The sequence below is a fragment of the Kryptolebias marmoratus genome, linkage group LG10, assembly GCF_001649575.2.
Source record: "Kryptolebias marmoratus isolate JLee-2015 linkage group LG10, ASM164957v2, whole genome shotgun sequence".
Taxonomy (NCBI): domain Eukaryota; kingdom Metazoa; phylum Chordata; class Actinopteri; order Cyprinodontiformes; family Rivulidae; genus Kryptolebias; species Kryptolebias marmoratus.
Genome location: NC_051439.1, coordinates 1,432,067 through 1,445,483, shown reverse-complemented (window position 1 = coordinate 1,445,483; position 13,417 = coordinate 1,432,067). Strand labels below are relative to the sequence as shown.

General features: G+C 37.2%; 2 protein-coding genes across 5 annotated transcripts in view; one reads left to right on the top strand and one right to left on the bottom strand.

Moving 5' to 3' along the window:
- The first annotated feature begins 1,593 nt into the window (after positions 1–1,593).
- On the top strand, positions 1,594–4,361 carry mrps26 (mitochondrial ribosomal protein S26). Its single transcript, XM_017440831.3, has 4 exons — positions 1,594–1,967; positions 2,650–2,796; positions 3,687–3,810; positions 3,921–4,361. Exons 1-4 carry the CDS (start codon positions 1,747–1,749, stop codon positions 4,050–4,052), a joined length of 624 nt encoding a protein of 207 aa, XP_017296320.1. The 5' UTR covers positions 1,594–1,746; the 3' UTR covers positions 4,053–4,361.
- A 3,456-nt stretch (positions 4,362–7,817) lies between these two features.
- Positions 7,818–13,417, bottom strand: part of loxl3b (lysyl oxidase-like 3b) — a 62,622-nt gene continuing 57,022 nt past the window's right edge. For all 4 annotated transcript variants that reach the window (XM_037977685.1, XM_037977687.1, XM_037977684.1 and 1 more), the window contains 4 exons: positions 12,767–12,882; positions 12,339–12,475; positions 9,994–10,105; positions 7,818–9,919 (listed from right to left, as the gene is read on the bottom strand). In XM_037977685.1, coding sequence (XP_037833613.1) covers positions 9,846–9,919; positions 9,994–10,105; positions 12,339–12,475; positions 12,767–12,882 — 439 coding nt within the window. In that variant the 3' untranslated portion in view covers positions 7,818–9,845. The remainder of the gene's footprint in view (positions 9,920–9,993; positions 10,106–12,338; positions 12,476–12,766; positions 12,883–13,417) is intronic.

The following is a 13,417-nucleotide window of genomic DNA, read 5'->3' as shown; positions in this document are numbered from 1 at the left end:
TATATATATATATATATATATATATATATATATATATATATATATATATATATATATATATATATATATATAATGTATACATTATACATTATATCCTTGGAAAAAAAAGATTTATCATAAATACTGAACTTGAGAGAAAATTATTAAATTTCTTAAAATTAAATTTTGCACTTCTTGAATTTTGCAAATGTTTTATTTGTTTGTGTGACGATTAACATTATTGAAGAACCCAACAACATCTCTGTGCTACCTGAAAAGCTCAATCTGAGTATTTACATTTTTATTCCTATACATTCCTGTTAATTCCCATGGAAATTTTTCAACTTTGAAAATTCCTGGAATTTTGCACCCATAATACATGAGATTCACTAAAAAAGGCATTTTTGTCAGCAGGAACACATTATACATTAACCTCACTCACTTACAGGGTTCAATCCACAGCACTGGACCATTTCCCAACATTGCCTCGGCTGGCAAGCTATTATCTGTTATTGTGTAGAATGTAGAATCATAAATAACTATATTTTCCACAAGCAATGCACTGTACTAGGAAGCAAAACAAATCTACTACCTGCAGATGCAGCATCAACAACACATTATACATATGTTTCAAAAACTGTTGGAGAGAATCTTATCAACTTTTTGGTGTACTTCATGAGGTGAATTAAAAGTAAAATCAAACAAACAAAACAATAATATACTGCAATTTTATTTTATTTTATACAACAATATTAACACTGACCTTAAAAAATTAGGAAGCACAGTCAGCACAAGAACGGGGAAAAAAATAATCTGGGAAAAAGAATAAATAATTTTAAAAGAACGATAAGAGCATATATATTGACCCAAGTTGTTTATAAGTCAAAAGGAGATGAGTCGTTGTTCAGGTGACTAATAATAAACACACATAAATGTTTCGACTACTACCATACCAAACCAGCTGTAAAATAACTTTATAAGTAAGACTATAGTCTTATATATCACACTACAGCTCCTGCTTTAAATGTCAGCAGTGTCATAATACATTTTTCCCACTAGAGATAAAAAACGTACTCTATATGATTTTAAATCATAAAATCAGTTTACTAAATTTCCATAAACAAAATAAACAAAACTTTAATATATACATCAATATCCACAGCAAAATAAAACCCTTGACATAGCAATTTACCTGATTCTACAAAGGAATTTCTACCAGTAAAAATGAACCCACAACAAAGTCACCAAAGTTATGTAATCAGATATTCCTACATATTTGCCCAAATAGTCTATAGGTTGCAGTTCTAAGGGTCGAATTTACCAGACTGAGACAATGTGGGTGTTGGTGTGCTGTGCAACATTTACACAGATACATTACACAGACATGGATGGATGGATGGATGGATAGATAGATAGATAGAATCTGACTGGATCCATTCCACTATTTTAAAAAAGCCAAACCAGTTAAACCTTATTAAATTGTTGTTCGCTATATGTTTAACTACTTACCAACTATAGGCTCGTGTTACATATGTCGTTAAATAAATATGGTAAAATAAAACCGAAAGATGGCAGTAACGAGTGAACGGCTCCCTCAGTGACGTCACTGGGCTCCTTTCTGATTACTTCCGCTCGGCAGGGGTCATCAGAATGGCCGTTGTGTTGTTCTTGTAACTGTGCTCATGGTTCATTTACGCTTCAGGCTTCAGGTTAAATACTCCCATGTTTGACCTAACCGAAGATTAATATACACATCTGTACACCGACATGTTTCAGCTGATCAGCACGAGGAGCGTCCAGGCGGCCCGGCTCCTCGCGCCGCGAAGCGCCATGCCCCTGGAGGCTGTCCGGGGCCGGAAGTCCCGAGCCGACCCGGTGGCCAAGTCCAAAGAGGGCCGAATGAAAGTGCCTCCCCCCGTGGATCCGGTAGAGATGGTCGTCCTTCACGAGAGATACACGGAGTACCAGCTGATCCTGAGGGCGCTTCGGTAGGTTCGAACAGGTTCTCCTTGTAAAAGAAGGGGGGAGGGAAGACCGTGTAGCTGCCAGAACATCTCCAAAGTGGACTGCAGATCTAGACCCTGGACTGGTCCTAATCCGCAGTCCTATATATATAATATATATATATATATATATATATATATATATATATATATATTATATATATATATAAGAGTCAGCTACACACATTGATGGATGTTGCCATTGTTGATTTTTAGTCACTTCTGCTGTTTCTGTAGGTAAGCACATGATAAATTTAAGTCATTGCCAAATTTTGCTTATAAATTTAAAATTTAAGGATACAATAACAAATGTTTTAAGAATAATAGTAACTTTATATTTTTTATTTAATTGGTCTCCATGACATTGTAGTAAGTTAAATGTTATAAACAAAACAAACCTTCAACATCCAAGGGAAGACCTCCATAATGTTCCACATTAAAAACAAAGAGGGACACCATGTATAGCAGCCCTGTGTCTCACCGTCATTAAAGACAGAACACAGTAATTGGATAAATGGTATAGTACAAATTTTATCTGCTCTTTTTCTTTTACAATAGCATAATTGAAATAATCAAACAATACTCAATGTAATTCAACATTTTATTCAATTGGTGCAATAAGAAAATAGATACTTTATACAAGAAATGTGGTTCTTCTGTTTGTTAGTCTGGAGTTTAAAGAGGAGTTGCTGCGGAGAAAGTACGAGGAAGAGACGGGCTCGCAGGCGGAGGAGAAGGCAAAGCAGGAGAGCGAGGAGCACTGTGGCCTGATGGCCTGGAACAACCAGGAAAACCTCCACCTTCTCAAAGCCAGGTTACTGAAGGATCCCAGGCTAGGCCACATTTCATGGCTTTCTAATCTCCAATAATCCAGTGTTGGGCAAGATTTCTAATACAGAGAATTCAACTCTTTCTAGTCAAAAGAAAATTTTAGATATCTAGAATGTAGTTGTTACTAGTCATTTTTATTTCACCGATTTTATTCCATCAGCATTAGCTTCCAAAATATCTTCATAGATATTATGGCTTAGTGTTGTTGCTAGTCATTATTCAACTTACTAAAACAGCTTTTTAAATAGTTGTAATATGAATACTAGATATTTTTAATGATGTTTTACTGGGTACAGTTATTTTGAGGGATATTCTCTAACAGTACTGTTTTTGATGTCTCAAATGTGAGGGTTTTTTCTGAATTGTTTTTAAATTACAAAATGTTTAGAAAGAATGTATTTGCTGATATCTGGAGCTAAAATCACAAAATACTGAAATGGGAAAAGTGACCTAGGAAGAATTCTATCTGAAGTCTTTATTGTGAATAAAACAAATGGTGCTCTGGATAGTTGAAATGATCCTTCTGACTAAGAAGAACTGAATTATGGATATTTGCTTAGAATATAATCTTTAACTTTTCTAAGATAAACCAGCTTGTCCTACACTTCTTTCCCCTTCTGTCTGCTGACACATACTGTGACTGTGATTCACTTAGATTGTTACATGTTGGGCTGATGATGCTTCTTCACACACACACAGATAAAAACAACCTATTAAAAACCTTCAACAACTTTTTCTGCATGAAGTAATTACTAGTTGTTTTAAACTTTAAACTTTAGTTTAAAGTAGACAGATTATACTCTTGAACGCGTTCATGTGAGAATTTTGTCTCCTGCCAAGAGTCATTTGGTCTGCTCCACTTCTGTGTTTTAGAGTGGCAAGGATCCAGAAGGAGAAGGAGGAAGCTGAGTGCAGAAAGATGGAAGCTGCCCTTCAGTGTGAACAGAAACAGCAGGAGCTCCTCAAACAAAAAGAAAAGGAGATTCTGCAGCTGCAGGTGGGATTTTCTCAAACTCTTGACTTGTAGCCAATGGGAAAAATGTATGTTATGCAGGTTGAAGGTAATTAGGCATGGTTAAAATTACAACTGCCTGAACTTATTTACAGGAGGACGCAAAGAACTTCATCACCTTGGAGAACCTGGATCAACGAATTGAAGATGCATTGGATAACCCTCAAAATTACAACTTTGCTGTTGACAAAGAGGGTAGAGTTGTGAGAAGGACACTGCTGCAGTGAAATGGTCCTTTCATTTCTGGGTTCATTTGTCAGAAGACTGGTATACTTTTTGGTGACTGGAACCTGAGCTCACTTCTCCAACTCAGACTGGTTCAACCTGGACCTGGAAAATGGTACAGTCCCTAAAAATTGGGAAAGGTGTTTAAACGTAGTCTTTATTTTTCATATTTCTGCAGCCTAAAGTGTTGTACCATCACATGACATTTGAAATAAAGCTGTTGATGATGCTCAAAGTAAGTTATTGTGAACAGTTGTAAAGCTTTGATTATTTAGGAGCAATAAAAGATGAAAATGAGATTTTTAACTTAGGCACTAGTCTTTGTCTGTATTTATTTCTTTAGAAAGCAATAGTGTTTTTGCCTGTGTCTTTTTGTTTACCGTATCTTTACTTCTAGTCAAGTCAAGTTTATTTGTATAGCACATTTCAGCACCGAGGCAGTTCAAAGTGCTTTACATTGTAAAAACACTAAATTAAAAATTCATAAAAACAACATACAAAAACAGCAACAAACAAATGATATACCAGTACACATTCATTTATTGTGATTCAAAAGGAACTCTAAACAGGTGGGTTTTTAACCTTGATTTGAAGGAACTCAGTGTTTTAGCTGTTTTACACTTTTCTAGAAGTTTGTTCCAGATTTGTGGTGCATAAAGCTGAAAGCAGCTTCTCCATGTTTGGTTCTGGTTCTGGGGATGCAGAGTAGACCAGAACCAGAAGACCTGAGTGGTCTGGAAGGTTGATAGAACAACAGCAGATCTTTAATGGATTGTGCTGCTAAGCCGTTCAGTGATTCAGTGATGCCTCTTCTCTGAGCTACAGGGAGCCAGTGTAGGATTTTAGAACTGGGTGATGTGCTCGAACTTCCCGGTTTTACTGAAGCTGCGTGTTGACTCCTGATCGTTCCTCTTTAGGTCGTGATGTAGAGCTGTGTACCATCTGCGTAGTTATGGTAACTAATGTTATTACTTGTTATAATCTGAGCCAGTGGGAGCATGTAGATGTTAAATAGAAGGGGTCCCAGGATTGAACCTTGGGGTACTCCGCATGTGACTTCTGTTCGCTCTCAAGAGAAGTTGCCTATTGATAGAAAGAAGTTCCTGTTGTTTAGGTAGGATTATAACCAGCTGAGTGCTGTGTCTGAGAGTCTGACCCAGCTCTCCAGTCGCTCTAATAATATATTATGGTCAACAGTGTCAAATGCTGCGCTAAGATCCAGTAGAACCAGCACTGTGGTTCTTCCACAGTCTGTATTTATGTGAACATCATTGAACACTTTGACGAGGGCAGTCTCAGTGCTGTGGTGAGCACGGAAGCCGGACTGAAAGATATCAAAGCGGTTGATCGTTGTTAAGAAGCTATTTAACTGTTGAAATACAGCTTTTTCAATAATTTTGCTGATGAATGGAAGGTTAGAGATTGGCCTGTAATTCTGCAATAATGATTTATCCAGATTGTTCTTTTTTAACAGAGGTTTGATAACTGCTGTTTTTAAAGCCTGGGGGAAAACACCCGATGAGAAAGATGAGTTTACTATTTGAATCAAGTCAGATGCAATGACAGGAAGAACTTTCTTAAAGAAGGTTGTAGGAAGGATATCAAGACAGCAGGGGGATGAGCTTAATTGATTTCTAATTTCTTCTAATCTTTTATAGTTGAGTAGTTGAAATTTAGTCATTTTCCTTGCATTTATGTTTGTTCATAGCATTGATATTGGATTTGGTGTGGATGTGCAGATTGACCCTCTAATTTACTTCTAGCAAAATATCTCACAAATCAGAGAACAGATTTTAATGAAATTCTCAGAAAGTAATAATTAGACTTACATCTACATCTGATTAACTTTTTGAGTCAACACAATTCAAGACGGCTGTCACAGCTAATCAACCATGGCCTACACAAAAATGGCTAGATCTCTGAATTTTACAGAAACTGAGCTAAAATTTGGTGTGGTAGTAGCTGTCAAAAAGTCACTACTTGCAAAGACTAATGCTGCCTTTTTCTTTGGGCTGTTCCCTTTTCAGGAGCTACAGTGAGTCCTCCTCCTCCATCGAACTCTGTCTTCTGTGTCCTCTGTCCTCACTCCAACTACCTCCATGTCCTCTCTAACTGCGTCCATATGTCTCCTATTTGTCTTTTTTTCCTGGCAGCTGCATCTCTAACATCCTTCTACCAATATACCCACTGTCCCTCCTCTGCACATGTCCAAACCATGTCAGTCTGACCTCTCTAACTTTATCACCAGGTTGTTCAACCTGTGCTGTACCTCTGATGACCTCATTCCTAATCCTATCCATCCTTGTCCCTCCCAAGGAGAACCTCAACATCTTCAGCTCTGACACTTCCAGTTCTGTCTCCTGTCTTTTTGTCAGTCCCACTGTCTCCAAACCATACAACATGGCTTCTCTCACCACTGTCTGTAAACCTTTCCTTTCCTGTCTTCTTTACTGATGAAAGTGAAGTGGTGTAAGTTATTGTGATTGGTGTGAAAGATTAATGGGATTGCCTCTTTATCATAATGAAGACTGGGATTAGCGGTGGATTGAGATGAACCATCATCTCAACAGCAGATAAGTACCAGCAGGTCTCCCTGCTCAGTCAGAACATCTGCAGCATCAGGACTGTCTCATCTTTTTTCTCAATCAAAATTTGAAAACAGGGAATCAAAATGTCATCTATCTTTATATTTAAATCTTAATATGCCAAAGGTTTTACTTCAATATACATTATGTTGTAGAAAAATATCAAAAATATTCATTTAGTTTTTTCCAAGCTTTTTAGTTGGCTGTCACCAACTTGAGAGCGTCATTACAGAAATAAACCTTGTATTCATTGAAGAAATGCATATCACCCACCACCTTTCATATCAGAGTAAAAAATCTGATCAGATCTGAGTCTCAGAAGACATTATGTGCAATCCCACGCAAGGTGTCATGCTCAGAGTATGTGTTGTGAATGACACACACCCACATCAAATTCAACTTGAGTTATAGCCATTTTTGTGTTTTTTTAGAGACAGTTGGCTGTGGCAGCCATTTTGAACTGATTTCTTGACATACTGTATTTTCCACACCATAGGGCTCACTGGATTACAAGACGCACTGTCAATGAATGGCCCATCTTCAAAGTTTTGTCATATTTAAGGCGCACCGGCGCATCCTCGTGCACCTCCCAATTTTTGTAACGTTGCTCGCGCCGTGCTCCATTCAAAATGGACGATTTTGGTGCTCTAGCGGAGCTGGTTCACCTGTATCAGCATTTATATGATCCCTCTATGAAAGATCACAAAGATAATCAAACGGTTCAAAGCTCACAGAAGAATACTGCACAGACGTAAGCGTCAAGTATAAACGCCTCCACCGCTCGCTCAGGTCCGCTCACCGTGCACAGAGCCCTGTGTGACTCTAACTGAGCCGTAATGCTGCCAGCCATGCAGCTTTGTAGTTTACCAAAGTCGTACTAAAACATTACGACTTCTTACACATATAAGTTGCTCTGGATTATAAGGAGCACTGTTGTTTTTTGAGAACATTGAAGGCTTTGAAGTGCACCTTATAGTCCGGAAAATATGGTATTTTGCAAACAGACACAAACTCACAGACTTGGTCAAAAACATTATTGCCTTCAGAGGTAGGCAATAAATAAAACCAACAAGGTAGAGTAGTAGAACACAAGTATTTCTAGAAAACAAGAAAAAAAATGTAAGCTGGCAACGCTTCTTGCAGAATCTGAAACTTCTGATCAGTTTAGTCAACACATAATAGTTCCTGTTTCTGTTAAGCTTTATTTAGTGCAGCAGGTATGTTTATCAGCATACATAGAACACATTTTTAAAGTAAATGCATTAAAACAAACAGACTGAAGCACCACATGGCTTCAAATGGAATCAACAGCCCTTTGAGTTGACAATATTTGCTAAGGAACACAGATTTTGTAACTGATTTGACCAAGCACCCAAATATCACCTGTGCAAATCTAAGATAGGTTTTTTCTCTTGAACACATTTATTTACATTTAACCTTTCAGCTATTAAACTAATCAAAGTGAAATTTTAAAACAAAAAGCCTAATGAGACAAAGGCAGGTTACTTTGGTTCATTTCTCTCAGTTAGGTCTTGCATTTAAGAGAAATGAGACTTTTCCCAGAGCTGCATCTGTCTCAGGTGATGCCTGAAACATCTTTTCTAATCCGCCAAAGCAAATGGAACAGAAGCTCACAGATTTATTGGATTCTGAGGCAAGAATACACTTACTAAAAGCAAACAAATTACAAATATGTTGGGATGTTCTCTAAAATGTAAATAACAAAATGTAATGATGTGCAAATCTCAAACCCATATTTTATTTACAGTGAACATAGTAAACACATTAAATGTTTATTCTGAATATTTTAAAGAAAAAATAAGGTAATTTAGAATTTTTTTTAGCAGCAACTTATCTAAAAAAAGATGGGATGGGGCCAAATTTACCACTATTAAACATCCTCTCTTTTACCAACAGTCTGTAAGCATCTAGGAACTGAGAACACCAGTGGCTGGAGTTTTTGGAGGGGAATGTTGTCCCATTTTTGTCTGATGTAGAATTTGAGCTGTTTAAAAGTCCTGGGTCATCAATTTTTTTGTTTCATGATGAAGCAAATGTTTTCAACTGGTGCGAGAGCTCGACTGACAGCAAGGCAGTGCAACACCCACAACCGTCTGATGCGAAATCATGCTGTTGTAATGGACACAGAATGCCTTTTAGCATTGTCTTGCTGAAATATGCAAGACTTTGTCTGGATGGGAGTATATCTTGTTCCAAAACCTGTAAATAGCTTTCTACATTGATGTTGTAAGCTGCCCATGCCACAGACACTAATGCACTCCATACCATCAAAAAGTCAGGCTTTTCCACTGCATGCTGATTATAGGCTGGATGGTCCCTCTTCTCTTTACTACACATAACATTGTATCCTAGGTTTCCAAAACAAATTTCAAGTTTTGATTCTTCTGTTTTCCACTTTGTCTCAGTCTATTTGAAATCAGCTCATCGGCCCAGAGAAGACGATGGAAGGTGTTCACATGGCTTCTTTTTTGCACAATAGATCTTTAACCTGCATTTGTGGATGGCAACTGTGTTTACAGAGAATGATTTGAAGATGTTTTCCAATTTTCTATTGAGGAACATTATTCTGAAATTGTTCCACTATTTTTAGACACAGTTTTTCCACAGACTGTTGAACCTCTGCCTTCTGCCTCTGTTAATTAGTTCCACGGTGTTCACGGTCCTCAGGTTGTTTATTACTTTTACAACTCTCTGTTTCCTCTTCACAACTTTTTTGAGATGTGTTGCTGCTATCAAATTTAAAATGATTTTTTTTCTAAAAATGGTATAATTTCTTAGTTTAAACATTTATTATGTTTACTGTGTTTCATTGTGAATAACATATGGGTTTAAAAATTAAACAAAAATAGAATGCAATGATTTGCAAATCTCATAAACAATGTCCCATTTTTTGGAACAAGGGTTGTATCAAAAAAATTAATAAAATCATTTAGGATGTAAAATTCAAAAAAAGAAAGAAAAATGAGGTTGTACATTTGTCATACGAACTGTATGGCTTTAAAGAAACAAACTGACTTGGGCTAGAGAAAACCAATTTGCAACTTCAAGTACGCTAAAAAAACAGTAATTAAAAATAATGTGTTAGGGATCCATGTTGGCACCTAAAAAAAGCGGCTTTATCTTTTTGTCTGAGCTACTTAGGTCTCTGTTTTAGTCAACACTTTGTAATTTTGTTATGTTAAATGTTGATTAGGAAATTTTGTTATTCAACTGTCCAGGATATTTCTCAAATCTCTTCTCTGCCTCCTCACTGAATGCATCGCCTGCAGAAGATTAAGAACAAAACATAAAGTAGTATGATTTTCAAACTTTAGGGACTGTGTTTCTGACTGCTTACCAATGTGGCAGTTATGGAACCAGATCCGATGCCCATCATATTTGCAGTTGCATTTCATAGCATTGTTGGTAAAATCACTCTCAGCCACTTCATGGTTTGGATTGATCACAACCTGAGGAGAAGTGAAACATAAGGCAACATACTGAACAGTGTAATAACATTTAAACACTAAAAGGCTAGCATTCCTTCAACTTTAATTGATTAACCTTTGGAGTCATCCCAAATCAAGATGACAATCACAGCAAACTGATTAAAACTGGCTATAACTAAGCCAGTTTTAAAAATGTTGATTTAAAATTGGGTGCGGTAGTAGCTGAGAGTCATCCTTAACACGTACACCAATTAAACAAACATAATGGAGTGTTATTATGGAGATAAAACAGTCTGAAAATGATTATAATAAGGTGCACTAATAAATTTACACTACTTAAACTGCACAAATAGTACTACACAACACACACAAATCAGCAAATGTGCGTGCACGAATCACCAGCTGTGGACAGTCGGTCAACACTCAGCTTGCCCGTGCTTACGACTTTTGAGACTTTAATAATATTCCAAACACTGACATGAAAAACAGCTGAATATAAACTTTAATTCTGTACTAACATTGAGTAAACTAACATTGTAGGGATTCACTTAAGGTCCCCACCTACAGTTCGAATCCCAAATTATATATGATTTACACAAGTGCAAAACCGGTTTCAACAGACTTCAGACAAACAAACATGTCTTTCTCAAGGGCAGAGTATGACCTGTAGTGGCTTAGCTGTTACAGGTGGATGAAGTGGGCATGTGTTTGGGACCTGTGGACTGCACCCTTTAAAGCTTAAGGTCCTGATAGGGTTAGGGTATAACTGCGCCAATCAGCAGGTGTAGACTGTCTGAAGATGCTGGGACATCATTTTACAAATGCACACAAAACAGACAGCATGTCAAGCTCCCATCTAGCTTTAATATGGACATATGCAACTTTGTAGCTTAATAATGTTGCTTAATAATTGTTTTCTGTAGCATTATTCACGAGTATATTACGTAATAGTTTCAAAAATTTCTTAAAAAAGTATCAAGAATTACAAAATGTGCACCATTATAAATTATACATGATTTCTCTATTATCTGTATTTACACAATTAAACTTGTGAAAATTAATATTAGTTTAAATTAGGATTATGTGTAGTTGTCGAACTAGCTTGATGCTATCACTCGACTGTAATAAAAAATACAACCTTGGTGTGAGATTTTGGATAAATAACTTTAATATCAAAAAAAGGTTTTCCTGAAACTGTTAAGAGTAACTTTTTTATGAGAAGGACTCGGCAGAAATGACCTCGAACTTAAGGCAGTTACAGTGAAAGGCGAGCTAACAACTGCACCTAACTATCGGACAATGAAAACTTTTGTTATGTATTATCTAAAATAATAAATGGTATTATTATGTTACTTCCCACCAACATCAACTGTTACCTTTCTTCTTTCTAGATGCACATTAAGATCATACCGTGTTGTGGACGCCCCGCCATCGTATTTTCTCTGTCCCATGATGGAGGTTAAAGTGACGCCACAAGATGGTGCTGCTGCTCTTGTCTGTTTTCAGGGAATTTTTATTTTTCCTACCCATTTAAACTGGTTTAATTCAGCAGTACAGTTTAGGAAGTTAACATTTTTAGAATCCAGTAACATTAATGTAAGTGCATGTGTTTAATATAGTGGCTTTGGGCTACAGGGTCAAGTCAAAAATACGGTGTTTCCAATGGCCCCGTAAGGCTGGTAATGCTCAGATATCCCAGCTTTTTCCCAGGCTTAAATGCAGCATCACATTTGTAATGCTCAGATATCCCAGCTTTTTCCCAGCCTTAAATGCATCATCTCATTTGTGAATCTTGTGCTGTAAGAAAGTCTCAAAAGTCGTAAGTACAGGCGAGCTGATGTGTTGACCGATCTGTCCACAGCTGGTGATTCGTGCACGCACATTTGCTGATTTGTATATATAGTGTAATTGGACTTGTGCAGTTTGAATAGTGTAAATTTGAAAAACTGTTTATACATTTGTAAATGTTGAGGTACACATTTATGCATTGTGTCAAACACATTTGTGAATTATGTTGTACACTTACAAATTTTGATGTACACTTGTGCATCTTATTGTATGCATACAAATCTTGTTTGTGAATATTTTTTAGTCTAATTTATCTCCATAGTTTATGTGGACATGCTGCGTATATGAAAGTCAGTAGCTGAGGATTCTTGGGTAAAAAAATTTAATGCTGTATTTAGATTCCATTTTCCCCTCTCTGACTAGCAGTACTTGCTGTTTGCTTCACACTTCAAGCCACATGTTTCACCTGCAAAATGAAGTTTCCAGGTTTGATGTCTGTGATGTCGATCCACTGGCAGTCAATGTCATGTCGATACAGATCCCAACAGCCAACAGTGATGCCCTGATCACCAAAGTTGGCACACTCGTATCGTTTAGAAACACCTAAATGGGACAGAAAGAGAGATGTTACTTATGAAATGCTTAGAAATGATAAACTGCTGTAAAATACAGATTAATAATGTAAATTGTAATGACAACATGTTTTTTTAAACCCAAAGGGTAATTCATGTATTTCTGAACAACTGGTCAACATATATGAAAAGTCTTTTACTGAAAATAATTAAAATTGCTAAAGTGTAAACTTTTATCTATGTCAGCAATTATATTGCAAGTTACCTGTCAATGGCATAGACTGTCACATGTCAAAAACTCTGAACAAAGCATCAGACTTACCCTCTTGACAGTCTGTGTCCTCAAGGCAGAAACTGGCTTTGTGACCCTCTGCCACCTTGGTACCATTTCCATTCAGGAGATCATAGTGAGTGAAGATATCCATGCTGTGATAGTGGCTTTGGATTAGGTACAAAGACAGAAAATACAACTGTTAAAAAAACAACATTTTGTTCCAGAGGTTTAGACTATAATCAACCAACTTATGTTGAGAAATGTCAAAGCTTGAAAATGTTATGTGCAATTTCACACTCAGAGTATGTGTTGTGAATGACTTTCAGCTATTACTACATTCAATTTTAGTTTATTAACTGTAAAACTGACAAAGTAATAGCTTTTTTGGATATTGTTGATTAGCTGTGGAGGGCATATTGAATTGAATGGACCATCCATCCATCCATCCATCCATCCATCCATCCATCCATCCATCCATCCATCCATCCATCCATCCATCCCGCTCTCTTATCCGGGGTCGGGTCGCGGGGGCAGCAGCCTAAGCAAGGAGACCCAGTCTTCCCTCTCCCCAGCCACTTGGGCCAGCTCCTCCGGGGGAATCCCAAGGCGTTCCCAGGCCAGCCGAGAAACATAGTCCCTCCAGCGTGTCCTGGGTCTTCCTCTGGGCCTCCTCCCGGTGGGACGTGCCCGGAACACCTC